Below are 24,059 nucleotides of genomic sequence, written 5' to 3'. Positions count from 1 at the left end.
GCTACTACTGATTGCCTGTTCCTGAAACGCAGAGAAATTAGAGAAGAGGGACGGAGGATATGAAAAGTTATTTACCCTGACGTCAATCTGTAAACAAAATGGCGAGTCAGGGGCGGATAAACCAGCTTTAGGTAGCATATACCTACCTAGCGACAGTGTGCACAAACAAAACTGTATTCGTGACATTTCAAGACTGAGGAGAACGCTCATATTTGACAGCGGTAACAAATCAAATCGAGTTGCCTGAAATGAGTGGAGTTAACTTTTGGGAGAAATTCTTGCGCATGGAGGAACAATGTAGCCTATCCACTGGAAAGTAATGAGGAGTTGTGGTCTACAACGTTGCATTTCATTCGGACTGCACAGCAACTTCTTCCGTCGCCCTGGACATTACAAATAAAGAAGCTTTTGCCAGCGACCTACTGTAGCTACTCAGTGGACGTTTCCCCGGAACTGTGACATGGCAGTCTACCGATACTAATAGATTATCTGCGGATAAATGGCTCGTTGGATACATTTTAAGGATGTTATCCACGGAGGTGGGGATACACTCTTACCTTCAGGTAACACTACTCATCTAATGCACTTCGCAGATGAGTGATAACCATTTATGGAAACTGCTCGGTGTAAAACAGCTATATCCAGTGAGCACTTCTCGGAGGATATATTTTGTCTATACCATATTTAAACTCTCCATTTCTATTCAACCATGGCCGTTAGGTCTAGAAGACCGTGGATGGGCGTAATTGTAGGGGTCTTTCTTGGGTTTACAGCGGCGTCTTGGCTAATTGTCCCCAGGGTAGTGGAAATCAGTGGGAAAAGAAAGAAGTCGTCGATATGCTCATACTACAGTAATGCTGCTGGCATCGGTAAAGTGCCCGAAATCATCGGAAGCACCGCAAGTAATGCGTTACGTAAAGACCCGGAGAATAACCTGTCCAGCCAAGAGGGCAGTGAAGAGGAGGAAGAGAACGTTTACAAGACTGGTAACGGTAGTGGAGATGGCGGGGGACCTATTTCCAAACCTAATCATTTTCTCTATGTCGGCGTCATGACAGCCAAAAAGTACCTTGATTCGCGCGCTGTGGCTGCACACAGGACGTGGACCAGTTCCATCCCCGGGAAGGTGGAGTTCTTCTCCAGCGAGGGCTCTGAAACAATCCCACTGCCCATTCCTGTCCCGGTGGTGTCGTTGACAGGTGTAGATGATTCATACCCGCCACAGAAGAAGTCATTTATGATGTTGAAGTACATGCACGACCATTACCTGGATAAATACGAGTGGTTCATGAGGGCAGATGATGATGTCTACATTCGAGGTGAATTCCCTTCATGAAATAGTTTATCTTTCTCTTTTAAAATGTCTAGGGTAGGCTACATACATTCTTGGTCGTCTTTGAAGTTCCTTGACAGTTATCTGTTTGACTCCTATTCCAACTAGACAGTAGCAAGTTAGCAACAGCTGGTGAAATAAACATTCATATGTCAACTATTCCAAACATTTTTCATGAGCACTTGAACAGCTTTCCTCCAGGCATTGAGATACATTTTTGCAAGATTATCCACTCCGTCACGTACCTCCTTATTCACACATTTTGGGTATTGCTACTGTACAATGTTGCACTTGTGAAGCGTCATTGTTGGAGTCTTGGTCCCAGAAAGCCAACCCACTGGGCACAGACGGCAGTTCAACATCTAGTTTGAGTTGTCAACTAACGTGAATTCAATGTGAAATCAACAAAAAATGTCACCCTGTCATTGGATTTAGGTTAAAAGTTGGGTGAAAAAAATACGAAAGTTAAGTCGATTACTTTGTTCAAATCCAATGTATTTTCCACGTTGATTCAACATCATCACAATAAATGTTTTGGTTGAAATTACGTGGATACTACGTTGATTCAACCAATTTTTACACAGTGGGAAGCCAGTTCAATAACCCCCACCACCAACCTCTGTGGCAACATATCTACAACATTGTACTTCATACCAATTTCATACAGTAGGCATATTAGTTATTGGTTTGTGGATGTAACCAACAGCCTTAGTATGTACTTTAGGGACAAACAACCACCCACTGGGCACACACTGGTTAAATCATCCGAATTTGTCAACATATTGTGACATGGAATCAACATGGAAAATACACTGGATTTGAAAAAAGTAATCAACCAATACTGTTTTTATCTAATTTCAACCAGCATTGTAAACATTGAAATTAGGGCAAAACTTAAACTTAAATAGATTGACTTAAGCTGACTAACCCGTTGTTACATCAATCTGATTTCAACATAATCATCAGAGCTATGTATACGTTGAAGGTTTTGAGATTCACACAATCATTACCTGAAAATAATGATTGATTCATGTCCATGATCATTGACGTTTTGAGATTCACACAATCATTACCTTTTAGATTGTGTGAATCTCAAAACCTCAATAATCATGGGCGTGAATCATTGAGTAAATGTACATGCACACTAACAATTTGCTATTTAACTGTTAATGGCAGAAGGCAGATTATGCAACAGTCGTGTAAGTACCTTACTCTGCTTATCTTAATTGGTGTAAGGTCATAATCGAAGTAAACATATGCTGATTATAACAGCTGGTTTTCTGAGCAATCTTTCAAACTATTAGGACATGTAAACAGTTTCATTGGCGTTCCAGTGGTGTGTTTGATCTGCTCATGTGCCAGCACCGGGTGGCGCAAGTTCGGAAAAACTGAAAATATGCATCTTATAAATCGTTTTCACATACAAACTTTATATGTCCGAACTCAGAATCAAATAGTCTTCGCAAAAATAACATGGTCACTGTGGTAGCGCGTTTATTTTGATTGCCGATTTTCAGTAGCCTGATTTCAGATGTGTCCATGTACACAGGACTATTAGGGAAATCGTTTTAAACTAACTCATATATTAACCTGACTATCCACAATAATCACATTATTGTGTGCATGTAACCGTGCTCATTGAGGCCATGTTGAGTGGGAGCCATCCTTGATAATGGTGGTGGGGGAGCTCATGGGCTCCCGAGAGGCGCAGCGGTCTAAGGTCACTGCATCTCAGTGCTTGAGGCATCACTACAGACCCCTTAGTTCGATTCCAGGCTGTATCACAACCGGCCGTGATTGGGAGTCCCATAGGGCGGCGCACAATTGGCCCAGCGTCGTCCGGGTTTGGCCGGTGTAGGCCATCATTGTATATAATAATTTGTTCTTAACTGACTTGCTTAGTTAAATAAAGGTAAAATAAAAATGCCACTACAATAGTGTATATCAGCTTCCCACTGGTTCAATCAACGTTGTTTCAACGAAATTACAGTATGCTAGATGTTGAGATGACGTCTGTGCCCAGTGGGTTTTGTGTTGAGGTAATGAAGAGGACGAATGCTGTGGGTTGAGAGTAAGGGCAGAGAGATGAAGCCATGTCATGTTGTGATAGAGCATGGCGTTTGCAACGCCAGGGTTGTGGGTTCGTTTCCCACGGGGGGCCAGTATGAAAATAATAATGTATGCACTAACTGTAAGTCGCTCTGGATAAGAGCGTCCGCTAAATGACGTAAATGTAATGTAAATGTTGTGTATTTGTAGATGGGTTATGCAATAGCTTAATGGATGGTGGTAAGGGTTAGGGAGAAATGTACCATTATACCATAACAAACAAAAGTCAACCCCCGCCTTCCCTAAATCTATAGAGAAAACACAATAAATGGACTGTATAACTACAATGTTAGAATGAAGTAGAGATGTTCCTGGGAAAAGTACATCACTTGGACATTTTTGTGAGAATTGAGAAACTAGGAACTTACTGTCTCAGATATGACCTTTTACAGACCTGGTATGTTGCCTACTACTAGCTTTATATTAGCCTGCCTGCTACCTATTACTAGCTTTAAATTAGCCTGCCTGCTACCTACTACTAGCTTTATATTAGCCTGCCTAGTACCTACTACTAGCTTTATATTAGCCTGCCTGCTACCTACTACTAGCTTTATATTAGCCTGCCTGCTACCTACTACTAGCTTTATATTAGCCTGCCTGCTACCTACTACTAGCTTTATATTAGCCTGCCTACTGGCTACTACTAGCTTTATATTAGCCTGCCTGCTACCTACTACTAGCTTTATATTAGCCTGCCTGCTACCTACTACTAGCTTTATATTAGCCTGCCTGCTACCTATTACTAGCTTTATATTAGCCTGCCTGCTACCTACTACTAGCTTTATATTAGCCTGACTGCTACCTACTACTAGCTTTATATTAGCCTGCCTGCTACCTATTACTAGCTTTATATTAGCCTGCCTGCTACCTACTACTAGCTTTATATTAGCCTGCCTGCTACCTACTACTAGCTTTATATTAGCCTGCCTGCTACCTATTACTAGCTTTATATTAGCCTGCCTGCTACCTACTACTAGCTTTATATTAGCCTGACTGCTACCTACTACTAGCTTTATATTAGCCTGCCTGCTACCTATTACTAGCTTTATATTAGCCTGCCTGCTACCTACTACTAGCTTTATATTAGCCTGCCTACATCCTATTGCCTACTGCCTAGATCTTTTATTTGATACTCACTGTTTCTCACACAATGCCTCTCCCATCCATCTATCCATCCATCCATCCATCCATCTACACAGGCGAAAAGCTGGAGTCATTCCTGCGTTCTCTGAACAGCAGCCAGCCCCTGTACCTGGGTCAGACGGGCCTGGGCACAGCTGAGGAGCTGGGAAAGCTGGCCCTGGAGCCCGGGGAAAACTTCTGCATGGGGGGCCCGGGCATGATCTTCAGCAGAGAGGTGCTGAGAAGGATGGTGCCCCACATCGGGACCTGTCTCAGGGAGATGTACACCACCCACGAGGATGTGGAGGTGGGCCGCTGCGTCCGCCGCTTCGGGGGGACCCAGTGCGTCTGGTCTTACGAGGTAAGAAACAATTTGATGTTTTGTGTGGTGAAGGGAGGGAGGCCTGGTGCTCTGTTGTGTTTCACGGAGATGCATTGTGCGCTCTCGACGTGGGGGGTTTTGTCTTTAGTTTTCAATTGACTGGTTTTTAGGGGCCTAGTGTTTTATGCTATTGCGTTTTTGTGGCAAAAGCCTCAAATAGAATGAGCTCTTACATAGTCATGGATGGCAGTCGTTCTGAAGGAGACCATTTGTAAGAAAAGTGTGTGTGTGTGTGTGTGTGTGTGTGTGTGTGTGTGTGTGTGTGTGTGTGTGTGTGTGTGTGTGTGTGTGTGTGTGTGTGTGTGTGTGTGTGTGTGTGTGTGTGTGTGTGTGTGTGTGTGTGTGTGTGTGTGTGTGTGTGTGTGTGTGTGTGTGTGTGTGTGTGTGTGTGTGTGTGTGTGTGTGTGTGTATACTCCCGAGTGGCGCAGTGTTCTAAGGCACTGCATCGCAGTGCTATCTGTGCCACTAGAGATCCTGGTTCAAATCCAGGCTCTGTCGTAGCCGGCAGCGACTGGGAGACCCATGGGGCGGCGCACAATTTGTCCAGGGTAGGGGAGGGAATGGCCGGCAGGGATGTAGCTCAGTTGGTAGAGCATGGTGTATGCAACGCCAGGGTTGTGGGTTCGATTCCCACAAGGGGCCCGTATGAAAAAATAAATACAATAATAATAATGTATGCACTCACTAACTGTAAGTTGCTCTGGATAAGAGTGTCTGCTAAAATGTGTGTGTGCGCATGTTTGTATTCCCGGTGTGTGTGTCCTTGGGCTGAACCATCATGTGTCAGTGGTCGTCAGAACATCCTTTATTTTCCCAGGAATTGGGACTCTCTCTAATGGCAAATCCATTCCCTCCAAATATGTTATCTCCTGTGGGCCTGAGAGGAAAGATTTGGCCTCATGACAAATGGATGTAGTGAGAGATTTGTCTGCTCTCGATTGCTAAGTGGTGAAATAGTGTACTCTACATGCCACTGCTGTTGAAGACCAATTTTTTTACAGTAATTCGACATTATTTTTTTATGACTACCTCATCTCTGTACCCCACACATACAATTACACTATACAGTGAGGGGAAAAAAGTATTTGATCCCCTGCTGCTTTTGTACGTTTGCCCACTGACAAATAAATGATCAGTCTATAATTTTAATGGTAGGTTTATTTGAACAGTGAGAGACAGAATAACAACAAAAAAATCCAGAAAAAACGCATGTCAAAAATGTTAGAAATTGATTTGCATTTTAATGAGGGAAATAAGTATTTGACCCCCTCTATATCAGAGAGATTTCTGGCTCCCAGGTGTCTTTTATACAGGTAACGAGCTGAGATTAGGAGCATCAATCAATCAGATTTCAAACTCTCCACCATGGCCAAGACCAAAGAGCTCTCCAAGGATGTCAGGGACAAGATTGTAGACCTACACAAGGCTGGAATGGGCTACAAGACCATCGCCAAGCAGCTTGGTGAGAAGGTGACAACAGTTGGTGCGATTATTCGCAAATGGAAGAAACACAAAATAACTGTCAATCTCCCTCGGCCTGGGGCTCCATGCAAGATCTAACCTCGTGGAGTTGCAATGATCATGAGAACGGTGAGGAATCAGCCCAGAACTACACGGGAGGATCTCAAGGCAGCTGGGACCATAGTCACCAAGAAAACAATTGGTAACACACCACGCCGTGAAGGACTGAAATCCTGCAGTGCCCGCAAGGTCCCCCTGCTCAAGAAAGCACATATACATGCCCATCTGAAGTTTGCCAGTGAACATCTGAATGATTCAGAGGAGAACTGGGTGAAAGTGTTGTGGTCAGATGAGACCAAAATCGAGCTCTTTGGCATCAATTCAACTCGCCGTGTTTGGAGGAGGAGGAATGCTGCCTATGACCCCAAGAACACCATCCCCACCGTCAAACATGGAGGTGGAAACATTATGCTTTGGGGGTGTTTTTCTGCTAAGGGAACAGGACAACTACAGATGTGTGCAAACCTGGTGGCCAACTACAAGAAACATCTGACCTCTGTGATTGCCAACAAGGGTTTTGCCACCAAGTACTAAGTCATGTTTTGCAGAGGGGGTCAAATACTTATTTCCCTCATTAAAATGCAAATCAATTTAATACATTTTTGACATCCGTTTTTTCTAGATGTTTTTGTTGTTATTCTGTCTCTCACTGTTCAAATAAACCTACCATAAAAATGATAGACTGATAATTTCTTTGTCAGTGGGCAAACGTACAAAATCAGCAGGGGATCAAATACTTTTTTCCCTTACTGTATATACAAAAGTATGTGGACACTCCTTCAAATTAGTGTTTTACAGTACATCTGTAGCTCAATTGGTAGAGCATGGCGCTTGTAACCCCAGGGTAGTGGGTTCGATCCCCGGGACCACCCATACGTAAAAATGTATGCACACATGACTGTAAATCGCTTTGGATGAAAGCGTCTGCTAAATGGCATATTATTATATTATCGGCCAATACATATTTACTATAGTGTTATTTGATAGATTATGTTGACATAGGTTTTATTTGACAGTGTTATGCTGACAAACTACATTTCAGTGTAAAAGGGGTCATTTTGCCTGTGTAGTGCATTCCACTGTAAGGATTTTTACACATTTTCTTGATTTTTAGAAAATAGACCTGAAGCGTAATTTACGCTTTAGACTCCCGAGCCTCCAGCGTCTAAGCTTTGCTCGTATGCTGCTCACACGGCTAGCGTAGCAGGTTTCATTGACTACAATGGGAGCGCATCACTTGCAGCTCACGCTCTGCAAAAATGACACATCAAGTAGGTCTGTAATGTGACCTGCTCTAAACACATTACCTTAGGTCAAAGTCAATTCTGTTGCCATTTGTGGTTGTCACCAATTTCACCAGCGCCATAGATGAGATTGGAAATAAATGGACGGCTGCAGGCTGTGAAACTTGCTAAATGGATTAGCTATGAAATGCCACATATTCTGAGAGTGAATGGTTTTACTGAATTAGTTTATCAAGATTAAATTGGATTTGCTGGAGACTGCAGTCCTTTCCTTCATTGCACAAAGTTTTGTCGCACAGAAAATCACTGTCTTTTGTCATGTTTTTCATGGTTCGGGCTAGGCCCTTAGTTCCAGTGAAGGGGAAATCTTAACACTACAGCTTACAATGACATTCTAGACGATTCTGTGCTTCCATCTTTGTGGCAACAGTTTGGGGAAGGCCCTTTCCTGTTTCAGTATGACAATGCCCCTGTGCACAAAGCGAGGTCCATACAGTAATGGTTTGTCGAGATCGGTGTGGAAAGAATTTGACTGGCCTGCATAGAGCCCTGACCTCAACCCCATCTAACACTTTTTTGGGATGAATCGCCTAACATCAGTGCCCTACCTCACTAATGCTCTTGTGGCTGAATGGAAGTCCCCACAGCAAAGCATTCCCAGAAGAGTGGAGGCTGTTATAGCAGCAAAGAGGGGACCAACTCCATAGTAATGCCCATGATGTTGGAATGAGATGTTCGACGAGCAGGTGTCCACAGACTTGTGGTCATGTAGTGTATCTGTAACGTAATCTGTTAGTCTGCTTTCCAACAGACACTGGGAGACAAATTCACCATTCAGCAGGACAATAACCTAAAACACGAGGCCAAATATACAATGGAGACGCTTACAAGGACGACCTTGAATGTTCCTGGGTGGCCTAGTTACAGTTTTGACTTAAATTGGCTTGAAAATCTATAGCAAGACTTGAAAATGGTTGTCAGCTTAAAAAAATTATAATGTGCAAATATTGTACAATCCAGGTGTGCAAAGCTCTTAGAGACTTACTCAGAAAGACTCACAGCTGTAATTGCTGCCAATGGTGATTCTAACATGTATTGACTCAGGGGTGTGAATAGTTATGTAAATGAGATATTTCTCATATACATTTGCAAACATATCTAAAAACATGTTTTCACTTTGTTATTATGGGTTATTGTGTGTAGATGGGTGAGATTTGTTATTTATTTAATCCATTTTGAATTCAGGCTGTAACACAACAAAATGGGGAATAAGTCAAAGGGTATGAATACTTTCTGAAGGCAAATGTATATGGCTAGTATGTCTTTGAATACAGTTCAAGGCTTATGTTTCAGCCTTCTCTCCCACATCCTGCTATGCCATGGGGGTTAACTCTGAGTACATGCCTCACGGTTGTTGTCAATCAAAATCAGAGCCTTAACCCGGAGCTAAACATAAAAGCCCATTGTTAATACAGTACCTGCAATCAGGGGTTTTAACCTACATTATTTTCCAATCATTTAGTTCTGAACAGAACAATTTTTTATTTTATTTTTCATTGCACTGCAAAATAAAGTTAGGAACTGGTTCGAATCCCCAAAAAAGTAACAGTTTATATAATTCCTTTCTATTCCTTTTTAAACCTCTGAAATCTTTTTTTTTTTTTATACATTTAGCTCGACATTAAATTGCTTCACCAATCATGCAGTGTGGATAGAGCAGCTTGCTATGGAGCGGGCAAGCTATAGCTCAGCGAGTTGTTTAAGTGCGTGATGGAAAGACAAGTGTCAGGTGCTAGATACAACTGAAATGTTACAGGTGGGGGGAGAGCGAGAGAGGGTGGAGGAGCGTTGGGCATCTTGTGATGACATGCATTACACGAATTACGCTCACAGAATTATACCTACGGAGGTGCGGCTTCTATGGAGGAACTTTGAATGTCTTTGAACTTCAGAGTTGGCTTAACGTTGGACCAGAGAAGCTAGCTAGCCAACATAGGCACTTTGTTGCGTTTTTTGTGTGACTGGTTCCGTTCCGGAACAGTATAGATCACTTTTGTTCCCAGTTCTGATTTTGTTCCTTGAATATTTAACGTTTCCGGTTCTGTTCCCTGAACCGGTTCCAACCCCTACCTGCAATGCTGTTGCTGTATCTCATTGCATTTTTTATTCGATTATATACTGGTAATGTAATTACATTCTACTCTGATGCTCTGCCTGCAGAACAATCTAGTTGCAGCTTCCAGGAAGTGTGGGTTACATGACCTCATAGGTCAGGAGCACTGGAGTCTGCTGAGGGGAGAACGGCTCATAATAATTGCTGGAAATGGAATGGCATCAAATGGCATCAAACCATGTGTTTGATGTATTTGATACCATTCCACTGATTCCGCTCCAGTGATTACCACGAGCCCGTCCTCCCCAATTAAAATGCCACCAACCTCCTGTGGTCAGGAGAGAAAAACAGTAGGTCAGCCCAGGCAACCATATAATGAACCAGGCATATGCAAATAACTAGGTTGCAATGTTCAGGACCTAGCCAGTGAAATAGTAATGTAGACCGCTGACGTGGTTCCCTATTCGACATTAACCATGCCTGTTGCACATAGTGTTTCTGGGTCTATTGTCTTGATGTTTTGTAACATGAAAAGACCCTGAATAGACGGTGAATCTCCCCTAGAGAGGCCTTGCTTAGCACGTCATACCTTAATCGCAAAATATCCTGCAAAATGGCATTTTCCCTCACCATAGCGAATTCATAAGCTCTGTGTCAAGCACTATGACCGCTGTGCTACTGTTTTCTTCCTTGGACTGCAGGTTGGATATATCAATCTCCCTCAGTGTGTACGTGTCCCACTGAACTTGTGAGTTATGAGTCTGAATGTGCTAATTTCAATCCTTTCCTGTATCTGTTATTTTTCACCAACTCCATGGAGAGATGGCTTTGAGTAGGTGGGCCTCTAAGCATAACATGCTAATGTATCCATCCAACACATTAGAAGGAGTGAGAGAGACACATGGTAGTTGCATAGGGTGATGGTTTCCTGCACATGGTAGTTGCATAGGGTGATGGTTTCCTGCACATGGTAGTTGCATAGGGTGATGGTTTCCTTACACATGGTAGTTGCATAGGGTGATGGTTTCCTGCACATGGTAGTTGCATAGGGTGATGGTTTCCTTACACATGGTAGTTGCATAGGGTGATGGTTTCCTGCACATGGTAGTTGCATAGGGTGATGGTTTCCTGCACATGGTAGTTGCATAGGGTGATGGTTTCCTGCACATGGTAGTTGCATAGGGTGATGGTTTCCTGCACATGGTAGTTGCATAGGGTGATGGTTTCCTTACACATGGTAGTTGCATAGGGTGATGGTTTCCTGCACATGGTAGTTGCTAAGGGTGATGGTTTCCTGCACATGGTAGTTGCATAGGGTGATGGTTTCCTGCACATGGTAGTTGCATAGGGTGATGGTTTCCTTCACATGGTAGTTGCATAGGGTGATGGTTTCCTTACACATGGTAGTTGCATAGGGTGATGGTTTCCTTCACATGGTAGTTGCATAGGGTGATGGTTTCCTTACACATGGTAGTTGCTAAGGTTGATGGTTTCCTGCACATGGTAGTTGCATAGGGTGATGGTTTCCTTTGACTCAATGAAACTTAGCCAGTAGTGCTGAGCGATTAACTGAAATGTCGGTAATTTTTCGGTTTTTAAACAACTAATGGGTTCAATTATTAGAATTCCATTTAGCAAAATTTTTTGGCCAATATTCTACATAGTTTAGCGCAGGGTTCTTCAATTCCGGTCCTGGAGGGCCGAAACACTTCTGTTTTTTATTTCTACCTGGTAGTTAATTGCACTCACCTGGTGTCCCAGGTCTGAATTAGCCCCTGATTAGAAGGAGAGGATGAAAAACAGAGGTGTTTCGGCCCTCCAGGACCGGAATTGAAGAACCCTGGTTTAGCGCATAAAACGTGGTAATTAACTACAATGACCATAATCCATTGCGCATCTACTTGTCCGGTCTGTGTTTCTTTTACAACTGCTACGGAAGAGAGAACGTAGGATCGTGAGGTGATATAGAGAGCAGCTGTTGCTTCGCGAGGTATCTCTACCTGGAAATACATGATCTAAGTGATTGATAGTTGGTATTCAGAAGTCACAGAAGTATGCCTTATTTACTTTGAAGAACTACAAAATAATGATTTTGTCAAACAGCATACAGTGGGGAAAAAAAGGATTTAGTCAGCCACCAATTGTGCAAGTTCTCCCACTTAAAAAAATGAGAGAGGCCTGTAATTTTCATCATAGGTACACGTCAACTATGACAGACAAATTGAAAAAAAAAATCCAGAAAATCACATTGTAGGATTTTTAATGAATTTATTTGCAAATTATGGTGGAAAATAAGTATTTGGTCACCTACAAACAAGCAAGATTTCTGGCTCTCACAGACCTGTAACTTCTTCTTTAAGAGGCTCCTCTGTCCTCCACTCGTTACCTGTATTAATGGCACCTGTTTGAACTTGTTATCAGTATAAAAGACACCTGTCCACAACCTCAAACAGTCACACTCCAAACTCCACTATGGCCAAGACCAAAGAGCTGTCAAAGGACACCAGAAACAAAATTGTAGACCTGCACAAGGCTGGGAAGACTGAATCTGCAATAGGTAAGCAGCTTGGTTTGAAGAAATCAACTGTGGGAGCAATTATTAGGAAATGGAAGACATACAAGACCACTGATAATCTCCCTCGATCTGGGGCTCCACGCAAGATCTCACCCCGTGGGGTCAAAATGATCACAAGAATGGTGAGCAAAAATCCCAGAACCACACGGGGGGACCTAGTGAATGACCTGCAGAGAGCTGGGACCAAAGTAACAAAGCCTACCATCAGTAACACACTACGCCGCCAGGGACTCAAATCCTGCAGTGCAAGACGTCCTGGAGTGGCCTAGCCAGTCTCCAGATCTCAACCCCATAGAAAATCTTTGGAGGGAGTTGAAAGTCCGTGTTGCCCAGCGACAGCCCCAAAACATCACTGCTCTAGAGGAGATCTGCATGGAGGAATGGGCCAAAATACCAGCAACAGTGTGTGAAAACCTTGTAAAGACTTACAGAAAACGTTTGACCTGTGTCATTGCCAACAAAGGGTATATAACAAAGTATTGAGAAACTTTTGTTATTGACCAAATACTTATTTTCCACCATAATTTGCAAATAAATTCATAAAAAATCCTACAATGTGATTTTCTGGATTTTTTTTTTCATTTTGTCTGTCATAGTTGACGTGTACCCATGATGAAAATTACAGGCCTCTCTCATCTTTTTAAGTGGGAGAACTCGCACAATTGGTGGCTGACTAAATACTTTTTTCCCCCACTGTAGTCAACAGCTCTATAGAGATGAGATGATGACTTGGAATTAAATAAAAAAGTCATCAAATAAAACAAATGTAATATACACAACAACTGAAATATTTTAATAAAGTAAAGTAATGTGAATAAATGATGGTTAATAAGTGATAAGCAGTTATGGACAGTCACTACAATCATGAGACTTTTATTAATTGTTTTATTCTGTGTTACAGCATTCAACCCAAATAATGCATAGTGCATTTCATGTTTAAAAAACCGAAATCGAAAAACCGTGATTATTTTTTAAATAATCCAACCAAAACCGAACCGACCTCAAAAAGCACTAATCTCTCAACACTATTACCCAGATGTTATGCCTGAATGGGGGCTAACCCAAAGGCAAGTTGTGCAATGTCAAGTGTGTAAGGGGAAATATGTTGCATACTATCGCTTCTTCTCTGCAACCAAACATGTGGTCAACCAGAGGCATCCTAATCGCAATTCAAGTCGAAGCTCCACACCGGTAGACTGTCTCTTTCACTTAATTTCAGAAGTTAAATTATGGATGAGACGTCAAGCCATAAGTACATAGTGGGACTGCAACATATTTTACTCCTGCAGCTGCATGTAAAAAAAACAACAACATTGAAGACCATTTCTGTTGAACTATTTCAAACGTCTACGGCTGACATTACATCAGCTTTACATCAGCTACATCAGTGTGGGAACATGCTCATTGGCTGTCTGGCAGTCACTTTTCACTCCATCTGTACGAGCAGTCAAAGAACTAGAGATGGGAACCTTCAAACAAGTCAAACTTCTGCTCTTTTACCTTACAAAGTAGGTGACGATTGTAAAATAAATTGAGCAATGCCAATGATTTTATATTTCAGTCTCTGTTAAATTGTTGTTAAATTGAAATGGCAAAGTTTAGGCGCTTTCCACCACTTTCTGAAGGAAACCTTTTGTTCATTTGGTCCACAAAATCCAAGTTTTTATTCCTGAAAAGGAAACTCATTCAAATACCGTTTTTACATATGGTTGCTTTATGTGAATTTGCTTAATCCACCAAAACATAAAATTGCTTTCATGGTTGGGAAAACTTCATCTGCATATTGATTAAAAAGAACACTGTCTGTGTCCCTGAGGCTATGTCAGTGATTAGCCCTCCCCGGATTTGAGAGATGCATCCCGTTTTTTTTCCACCGGTGGAGTCAAGAATCCGCTTCGCTCCACGGTAATGAGTGTATCTATGTACATCTGCTATGTTTAATTCATTTCATATCCTCTTAGAAGGGGCAAAAAAATGTTGTCCTTTCTCTTGATTTGTCTTTACCTCCCTTTTGCTGCTCATTCGTCATAAATCGTAGCCGTGACTTCTTCCAAGTGTTTTTAGGTCTTGTTAATGGTAGATTTGTTTTTTTGGATGCTATTTAGATGCACTAATATGTTGTGCTGTATATTTTATATTCACTGAAGATGGCAACAAGAACCCCATGAAGTGGTGTAAACAGAGGTATCTCTCATTCAATCTGTTCTCATTGTGTTTTCAAGGGTAATCAATGAAGTGATATACACCTGGTTTAGTGCAAGAGTACTGTCTTCTGGTGAAGCACATTTTAGACTCGTAATACTGCAAATATGGAGTCAGGTGGTCAGAATTCTGAATTAAAAGTCTGTATGCCAAATACGTTCTGCTCAAAGAGGGGTATTCCCATTAATGATGCATCAAGAGTCAAGAGATCATACAATGGTATGAAAATGCATTATTCCATTATTTAAGGGATGTTTGATTTTGGAGTCCGTCCCAAAATATACTTTCTTCAGAAAGTTTCTTACTTTCTAAGTTTTCTCATTAACTATTCCTCGTCGACACCCAATCCAAAACCAATCGTTTCAGATTGCTTGCCTTGCTGCCATAGACATGTTTTCCTCACAAAATAGAGCCAATGTTTTTATCTAAACTCACAACAAATAACAACTGTGATCCTCCTGAAAAAAAACATTCTCATTCCCTCTGCTCGAAGATATCAATTTATTTTGTGCCAGGGATTTCAACATCAATGTCATCTGGCTTTGCGGTATGTAACGCCCTTCTGGCATCCCATCCAAAGCTGCTGTTAGCTGGTGTTTTCAACACTTAACTCAAGCGGCTTGTCTGCAAATTGAAGCGTATGTGTCTACCCCAGGTGGCTTTGGAGATACAACTGCTTTTTAAGCTTCCACTGTTTTCCTCTTAGAATCACCACTTGAGGCTGTGAAATGTTGTCTCAATCTAAGGTTCTCAGGTATGGAAAATAAAGTTAGGCGTTTCTCTCCCACGCTTTATGAGTCACTTTAATAACTCTACCTACATGTACAAATTACCTGGACTAACCTGTACCCCCGCACATTGACTCGGTACCGGTACCCCCTGTATATAGCCTCGTTATTACCTGGACTAACCTGTACCCCCGCACATTGACTCGGTACCGATACCCCCTGTATATAGCCTCGTTATTACCTGGACTAACCTGTACCCCCGCACATTGACTCGGTACCGATACCCCCTGTATACAGCCTCGTTATTACCTTGACTAACCTGTACCCCCGCACATTGACTCGGTACCGATACCCCCTTTATATAGCCTCGTTATTACCTGGACTAACCTGTACCCCCGCACATTGACTCTGTACCGGTACCCCCTGTATATAGCCTCGTTATTGTTATGTAATTTTATTGTGTTACTTTTTATTTTATACTTTAGTTTATTTAGCAAATATTTTCTTAACTCTATTTTCTTGAACTGCATTGTTGGTTAAGGGCTTGTAAGTAAGCATTTCACAGTAAGGTCTACACCTGTTGTATTCAGCGCATGTAACAAATACAATTTTATTTTATTTGATCATAGGACTTCCATACGGGGGAAAGAACGTAGGAAAATCCCCACATGTTGAGAGGAATATAAGAGGGTTTAGTACATTTTGTCAGTAGATGTTTTATTGTCTCCTCTACTGGAAGGACTGCTCGTGGGTAATGGAAGAGGGGAATGACCAATGGGTGGGTTGAGGGGTGTGGGATCTTGGTGGTGAACGACGAATGGGTGGGTTGAGGGGGGTGGGGTCTTGGTGGGGAACAACCAATGGGTGGGTTGAGGGGGGGGTCTTGGTGGGGAACGACCAATGGGTGGGTTGAAGGGGTGGGGTCTTGGTGGTGGAACGACCAATGGTGGGTTGAGGGGGGTGGGGTCTTGGTGGGGAACGACCAATGGGTGGGTTGAGGGGGGTGGGGTCTTGGTGGGGAACGACCAATGGGTGGGTTGAGGGGGGTGGGGTCTTGGTGGTGGAACGACCAATGGGTGGGTTGAGGGGGGTGGGGTCTTGGTGGTGGAATGACCAATGGGTGGGTTGAGGGGGGTGGGGTCTTGGTGGTGGAACGACCAATGGGTGGGTTGAGGGGGGTGGGGTCTTGGTGGTGGAACGACCAATGGGTGGGTTTCCCTATCAGTGCCGCATTTTATTTCACATCCATGGGTTTATTAACACTGAAGATAACGATGACATCATTAATAGTACATTCTTTTTTTTCTTTTTTTTTTTTACAATGGCAACGCTAGCTCTCTTGGAATTTGAAAGGCCTAAACTCACCTATTAAACGTTCCAGCTGTCTTGATGTCCTAGCAAGAAACCATGTTGATATAGCAATGTTCCAAGAAACACACCTGCTACAAAAGGACACACATAGAATAGAGAACCTCAAATTAAATCCTAAATTCTAGAACATTGGGAAAAGGTGGCACCCCAAAAAGTTTCTTTAAAAAAGGACAAAAAGACATCACCTAATTTCTCCTTTTTTTTGGGGGGCCGGACAGGCTAACGCTTTTCGGCAGTTATGCCTTTATCAGAGCATGACAAGAGAACCATTTGTACAAATTGGCGACATCAGCCCCAAACAAAACTAAAGGTGTGATCATAATGAGACACAAGAAACTCAAAATCACCATCTTGGATAATGGTGAAGACCAAGAAGGTAGAATCACTTTCCTTAAATGTATCCATCATGGAAAGAAACGTGCCTTTATTAATATGTATGCTTCATATGATCATACGTTTTTTGATTCTCTGAACAGTGTGGTCCTCTGTAGCTCAATTGGTAGAGCATGGCACTTGTAACGCCAGGGTAGTGGGTTTGATCCCCGGGACCACCCATATGTAAAAATTTATGCACACATGACTGTAAGTCGCTTTGGATAAAAATGCGTCTGCTAAATGGCTTATTAGAATTAACTGAATTCCATCTGGTTATTGGGACAGACATGAATGACATGCGGGACAAATCTAATAAGACTAACTGCAATCCACACGCAACCAAGGCGCTCCAACATATACTCTCTGATTAGAACCTCAGTGATGCCGGGCGATCACATAATTTTAAAGCAAAATAGTACATTTTCTGCTCAAACAGGCAAAAATCATTCTCACGAAGCGATTTCATACTATTATCTACACCTCTATTTTCTTTAATCAAGAACATTGATATTTGACATATGAGCTTGTCTGACCACCACACTTACTACTGCCAACTTCACATTTCAGAATCTCCTATATGAGCCACAAGATGGCGTTTCAACATTTCATTACTACAAAATCCTGCATTATGTGATCAATTTGAAATGTGACTAAATTAATTCATAAAGATCAATAACAATTTGTTGATGACCCCTGGATGCCGCCAAAGGTTTTAGTAAAAAAAATAATGCAACTGTATTTGCATCTGGGTTGATTAAATCACATTAAAGAAGATATCAGAATTGGAAATGTTGTTAACTATGTTATCAGATTTAGCCTGTTCCACCATTTGCTGAATGCATACAGGCATTTGAATTTAGCGTGGGATAAGGGAATCCGGACACAATGTGCACATTTAAATGTAGGTGTAGAAGCATGACGTGTTCTTAATTCCATGATCAGAACTCCATGATCAGAATACAAAAGCTGCATGAACTGTCAAGTGTAGACACAGCCTCTTAGACACTTTTTTTGTGTGAATACACGCCTTGATGGAGGTCTTGCGAAATAAGGTGAGATGTGTTTCATTTTTATGACACGCAGGTTGACTCACCACTGTCCATTCAGAGTATCTTTAATCTATTGATCCTCTCAAAGGGTTCTCACCCCACCTACCCTATGTGCCGTCTCAATTCTATAGCTTCAAGAAATGCTTCAGGTGCCTTAAAACATAGCTTCTAACACCTGAACAAAGCACATTTTCAAGGTGAACAAATATTTTGGATGATCTGTCTGCTTCATATGCTGAGTGTACAAAACATTAAGGACACCTGCCCTTTCCATGACATAGACTGACCAGGTGAATCCAGGTGAAAGCTATGATCCCTTACTGATGTCACTTGTTAAATCCACTTCAATCAGTGTAGATGAAGGGGAGGAGACAGGTTAAAGAAGGATTTTTAAGCCTTGAGACAATTGAGACATGGATTGTGTATGTGTGCCATTCAGAGGGTGAATGGGCAGGACAAAATATGTAAGTGCCTTTGAACGGGGTATGGTAGTAGGTGCAGGAGCACCGGTTTGTGTCAAGAACTGCAACACTGCTGGGTTTTTAACGCTCAACAGTTTCCTGTGTGTATCAAGAATGGTCCATCACCCAAAGGACATCCAGCCAACTTGACAAAACTGTGGGAAGCATTGGAGAGCATGGGCCAGCATCCCTGTGGAACGCTTTCAACACCTTGTAGAGTCCATGCCCCGACAAATTGAGGCTGTTGTTTCCTTTCTCTAAAGCTCCTGAACACTACGATGGTGTTTCGAATCCTGTCTAGTGCAGAATTAGATATAGACTTCACACAGGACAGTCTGTCAAAGAGGGAGAGACTAATTGGGACATACCATGCCCGAACAGAGAGAACCATGCTGCCTTCAGGGGTTAGCCCTAAATTAACTTCCACTTGTTTCTATAAAAAATGTTTCCTCTTGATTTCTTGCTAGTCTGAGTTCTAAGAACCCGTAGGCAAAACACACACAGCTGGCAGCATCAAACATTGAAATTGAAACCAATTGAGGCCTCATTTATAATGTAGGAGGGCGACTGAGGAACTAATTCAGCCCTGTACCAACTAAGGACTATAGGTACATATCCACAGGCACTTCTACTGAAGTATGGCAAATATCCCCCTAAAAAAAGAAGGCTTCACTGTGAAGAGGGTGCGCATCAGGGGTGTATGGTAGTTCCATTGAGATGTCACTGAAAGCTGTTGTAGCCACGCCCTCTCCACAGATGGCTTTTTGGAGAGCTCTCTTGGCTCACTGTCATTCCCCATTCAGTCCTGTCTGTTTGATGCTCTCCTCTCCACTCGTCCAATTCACCATAGAGAAGCACTTCTAGGGATTTATGCTTTTCTGGCCAGGCCCACTCTGCCCTCTCTCTCTCTCTGTCTCAACTCCAGAGTAATTTCACCAGATGGTGTTAATGATATGTGTGCTCAGCTAGGATTTTCCTACAAGGCAAACATAATGTGGTGTGGGATGAGCACAGGCCACCGTCCTGAACGAAGTCAGTTCTGTGGGGAGGCACCGATGAAACCGCTGCCATGCTGCTAAAGGGGAGACTGGGGCCTGACTGGGTCAGCTGTTCTAGGCAGGGGGTGATTGGGGCTGTCTGCATGTACTGTACACATCTCTGGTGCCTGCTCCCCGCGCCCCGGCCCGGAACGGCCCGGAACGACAGTCCCTGCCATTCGACTGACTTAGAATATATACAAGCACATCTCACAGCATATTTTATTATTGTAAATACACTGAGTGCACAAAACATTAAGAACACCTTCCTAATATTGAGTTGCCCATTGGGGAGTTGCAGCGATGAGCCAAGGTCATAATTAGGAGAGAAAAGGGGTTAAAAAAAAAGAATAAAAAATACACTTGTGGCCATACCACCCTGAACACGCCTGATCTCATCTGATCTCAATAGCTAAACAGGGTCGGGCCTGGTTAGTACTTGGATGGGAGACCTCCTGGGAATACCAGGTGCTGTAAATTCGATTAGGATTTAACAAGTGACATCAATAAGTGAACCCTGGATTCACCTGGTCAGTCGGTCATGGAAAGAGCAGGTTGTGTATATTAAAGAGCAGGTTTTCAATTGAGTGGCGCAGTGGTCTAAGGCACTGCATCGCAGTGCTAGCTGTGCCACTAGAGATCCTGGTTCGAATCCAGGCTCTGTCGTAGCCGGCCGCGACCGGGAGACCCATGGGACGGCGCATAATTGGTCCAGGGTAGGGAGGGAATGGCCGGCAGGGATGTAGCTCAGTTGGTAGAGCAAACGCCAGGGTTGTGGGTTCGATTCCCACGGGGGGCCAGTATGAAAAAATAAAATAAAATAAAATAATGAATGCACTCACTAACTGTAAGTCGCTCTGGATAAGAGCGTCTGCTAAATGACATAAATGTAAATGTAATTCATAACATATGGTTTAAATATTACAGTGAATGTATTTTTTAACTGCATAATTTCCAGGATGGTCCTTAATGCTTGCAAGATTACATACAAAAGCTACTTTATTGTCGGTTTAAGAATCTCTCAAGTCTCCCTTTGTCAATGGAGTAATGTACTGTATGTGTCCATCAATTTTTTTGGTGATTCAACCACCTGTGTACACGTAGGGCGGATTGATTCAGTGCCGACTGTTTGCTGGACTCACTCCCAGCTGACTAGAGGCCGTGGCCGTGTCAGCAGCTCCTCTAGGTGGGCCGTGGCTCTCTTCTGTGAAGCTCTGTCCACGGCTTCGCACTTCAGTGTATAGTGCAGACACAGCAAACCCCATGGTTTGGCAGAAATGAAGTCAAACCGTCCAGACTTTCACCCCGGACGATCCTAGGCTACTTCTGATCCCGGGGTTCAGCGGGTTTTGCATATTAAATTCATCCTCTTCTTTGTGCATTGAGTTCTTTTGAATATGTGATAATGCTTTTTATTGATGCAGACTAGCTTCTGAAAGTGTTTTAGTGCCCTGAGGACCCTCAGAGATCTTCCTAGACATTTATTTTTCTCCCTTTCAAGCTTCAAAACACCTGTCAAGTTTGATCTCATAGTGGCTATTCTGCTTTGCCATTTTTCTTCCCAAGGCCCGATGCACTTGAACCACCACCAAGATCTAATGGTGTGGATGGGGATTGTTAAATTGATTTTTTAAAATTGATTTTTCCTCTGAATTTCCCCAGTTTGGTTGCTTTTAGGATTTGAGTGAGCGCAGTACATTTATTTTAGCCATGTTGCTTGCTTGTTAAACTACATATTCAGTGTCCGTTTGTTTGCATCTCAGGAATGAATTCCTACATGCTCACCATATTTATGTTTTAGGTGTCCATACAGATGTATGAACAACTATATACAGCACATAAAAAACAATGTGCATCTTTGCATATCCTTTCCATATCCTTTCCATATCATTTCCATATCCTTTCCATATTTTCACTGACATTAATGCCAGTTATTGAAACCCAGTAATACATCTGTATGACTTTCGCGAGAGATTGGGAAGGACCTTAGAACGAGAGATTGGGAAGGACCTTAGAACCAGAGGTTGGGAAGGCCCTTAGAACCAGAGGTTGGGAATGCCCTTAGAACGAGAGATTGGGAAGGCCCTTAGAACCAGAGGTTGGGAATGCCCTTAGAACGAGAGATTGGGAAGGCCCTTAGAACCAGAGGTTGGGAAGGCCCTTAGAACGAGAGATTGGGAAGGCCCTTAGAACGAGAGATTGGGAAGGCCCTTAGAACCAGAGGTTGGGAAGGCCCTTAGAACGAGAGATTGGGAAGGCCCTTAGAACCAGAGGTTGGGAAGGCCCTTAGAACGAGAGATTGGGAAGGCCCTTAGAACCAGAGGTTGGGAAGGACCTTAGAACCAGAGGTTGGGAAGGCCATTAGAACCAGAGGTTGGGAAGGCCCTTAGAACCAGAGGTTGGGAAGGACCTTAGAACCAGAGGTTGGGAAGGCCCTTAGAACCAGAGGTTGGGAAGGCCATTAGAACCAGAGGTTGGGAAGGCCCTTAGAACCAGAGGTTGGGAAGGCCCTTAGAACCAGAGGTTGGGAAGAACCTTAGAACGAGAGGTTGGGAAGGCCCTTAGAACGAGAGATTGGGAAGGACCTTAGAACCAGAGGTTGGGAAGGCCATTAGAACGAGAGGTTGGGAATGCTCAGCTGTGGATGACTCTCCTGTTCTCCTAGGTATTATTTACTGTATCACAACCACTCCAAAGAGGATCCCTCCCGTTTTTTTTTTCAGGCTCTCATAGCATTTACCATATAGTAGCTCAGCCAAGTGGTTATGTGTCATTTACCATATAGTAGCTCAGCCAAGTGGTTATGTGTCATTTACCATATAGTAACTCAGCCAAGTGGTTATGTGTCATTTACCATATAGTAACTCAGCCAAGTGGTTATGTGCCATTTACCATATAGTAGCTCAGCCCAGTGCATACCAAGGTCAGAACTAATGATGTTTCAGCATAATCCAACCATCCCTACACTCCCCTGTCTGCCACCCTACTTTCTCACTTGGCTTTGTTGACTGGGAGCCGATTTGTGGATAAAAATTGTTGTTTTTAAGGAGACATCCTGTTCTCCAAAGACTAACTACAGCTTGGTACCGAGGAGTTTACAAAACACACCGCAGCTGTGACATGAAAGGAGTCTCTTTGAATATGAAGCCTTGAGGCTTCGCAGGTGTCTTCATTAAGCACTTATTAGGACACTTATTTCGACAGCCAAGTAAGCACTTACCATGTGGTGTCGTCTGGTGGTGAGTAAATGTGAAGTCTGCTACAGGTGTAGAAACATTCCAGCTGATCTCATGTTTCTCCACTCTTTTCCGTTCGTGTTAGTTTCATTTGCTTAGTGACGCTTTTACAATGTCACCGAGCACTTGGCAAAACTCCCTAGTCTAAATCACATAGAAAAGCAAGCCTAGGGCGCTAGTGATGTTGACTAAGAAGGGATATGAATAACCCATTTGTGGAATTGAACTCATTATGGGTGCGATGGGAGGATGTCTGCCATTTCCCTCTGGTCAGGTGAGGATACTAATATTTTAGCATGAAGTTAGACTGAGAGGTTCTGACACATGCTAGCAACTCTCCACTGACTAGACATCAGGATTAGGAACAGATCAGGAAACATAAGGGGTGTACTGGGGAGTGCTTGAAAGTGGTTACCCTCTCTAGTCTCATAAACCCACCAATCCCGGACCCAGCTGAGCATCCGCCAATGATCCAACAGACCAGAGAGTAGAGCATCTGGAATCGGAATACCAGTTTCCTGTTTCACTGCAGCTCCTCTGTTGTTAAGATCTCTCGTGTGGTCAAATGACAGGAACTGTAAGGTCATGGAGATGCCCTGGCGGAAAGAACGCTTTAGAAAGTCATCTATAAAAAGCAAAAGCGTGTGGCTGGACGTTCACCGCCATATCAGGAAGCAATGAGGACATGAGCATCTCTCTCTGTAGATGTGACACAAAGTAGTCCTCTGTAGCTCAGCTGGTAGAGCACGGCGCTTGTAACGCCAAGGTAGTGGGTTTGATCCCCGGGACCACCCATACACAAAAAAATGTATGCACGCATGACTGTAAGTCGCTTTGGATAAAAGCGTCTGCTAAATGGCATATTATTATTATTATTAAGTACAGTTTCTTTGTATCTGGGAAGGCCCTTAGTTTAGGCCCAGCCAGAAGAAGTTTAGGCCCAGCCAGAAGAAGTTTAGGCCCAGCCAGAAGAAGTTTAGGCCCAGCCAGAAGAAGTTTAGGCCCAGCCAGAAGAAGTTTAGGCCCAGCCAGAAGAAGTTTAGGCCCAGCCAGAAGAAGTTTAGGCCCAGCCAGAATAAGTTTAGGCCCAGCCAGAAGAAGTTTAGGCCCAGCCAGAAGAAGTTTAGGCCCAGCCAGAAGAAGTTTAGGCCCAGCCAGAAGAAGTTTAGGCCCAGCCAGAATAGGTTTAGGCAGCGCTAG

General features: G+C 43.1%; 1 protein-coding gene across 1 annotated transcript; it reads left to right on the top strand.

The window, feature by feature from the left end:
* Positions 1-69: 69 nt before the first annotated feature.
* On the top strand, positions 70-24,059 carry chsy3 (chondroitin sulfate synthase 3; the record flags this gene model as incomplete). The annotated part of the gene is made up of 3 exons (XM_084159355.1): positions 70-1,319; positions 4,642-4,925; positions 23,772-24,059. Exons 1-3 carry the CDS (start codon positions 710-712, stop codon positions 24,057-24,059), a joined length of 1,182 nt encoding a protein of 393 aa, XP_084015481.1. The 5' UTR covers positions 70-709.

This window comes from Coregonus lavaretus, assembly GCF_964263955.1.
Source record: "Coregonus lavaretus genome assembly, chromosome: 4".
NCBI lineage: Eukaryota > Metazoa > Chordata > Actinopteri > Salmoniformes > Salmonidae > Coregonus > Coregonus lavaretus.
Note: the sequence above shows the minus strand (reverse complement) of the source record. Positions and strands in the feature narration are given on the sequence as shown.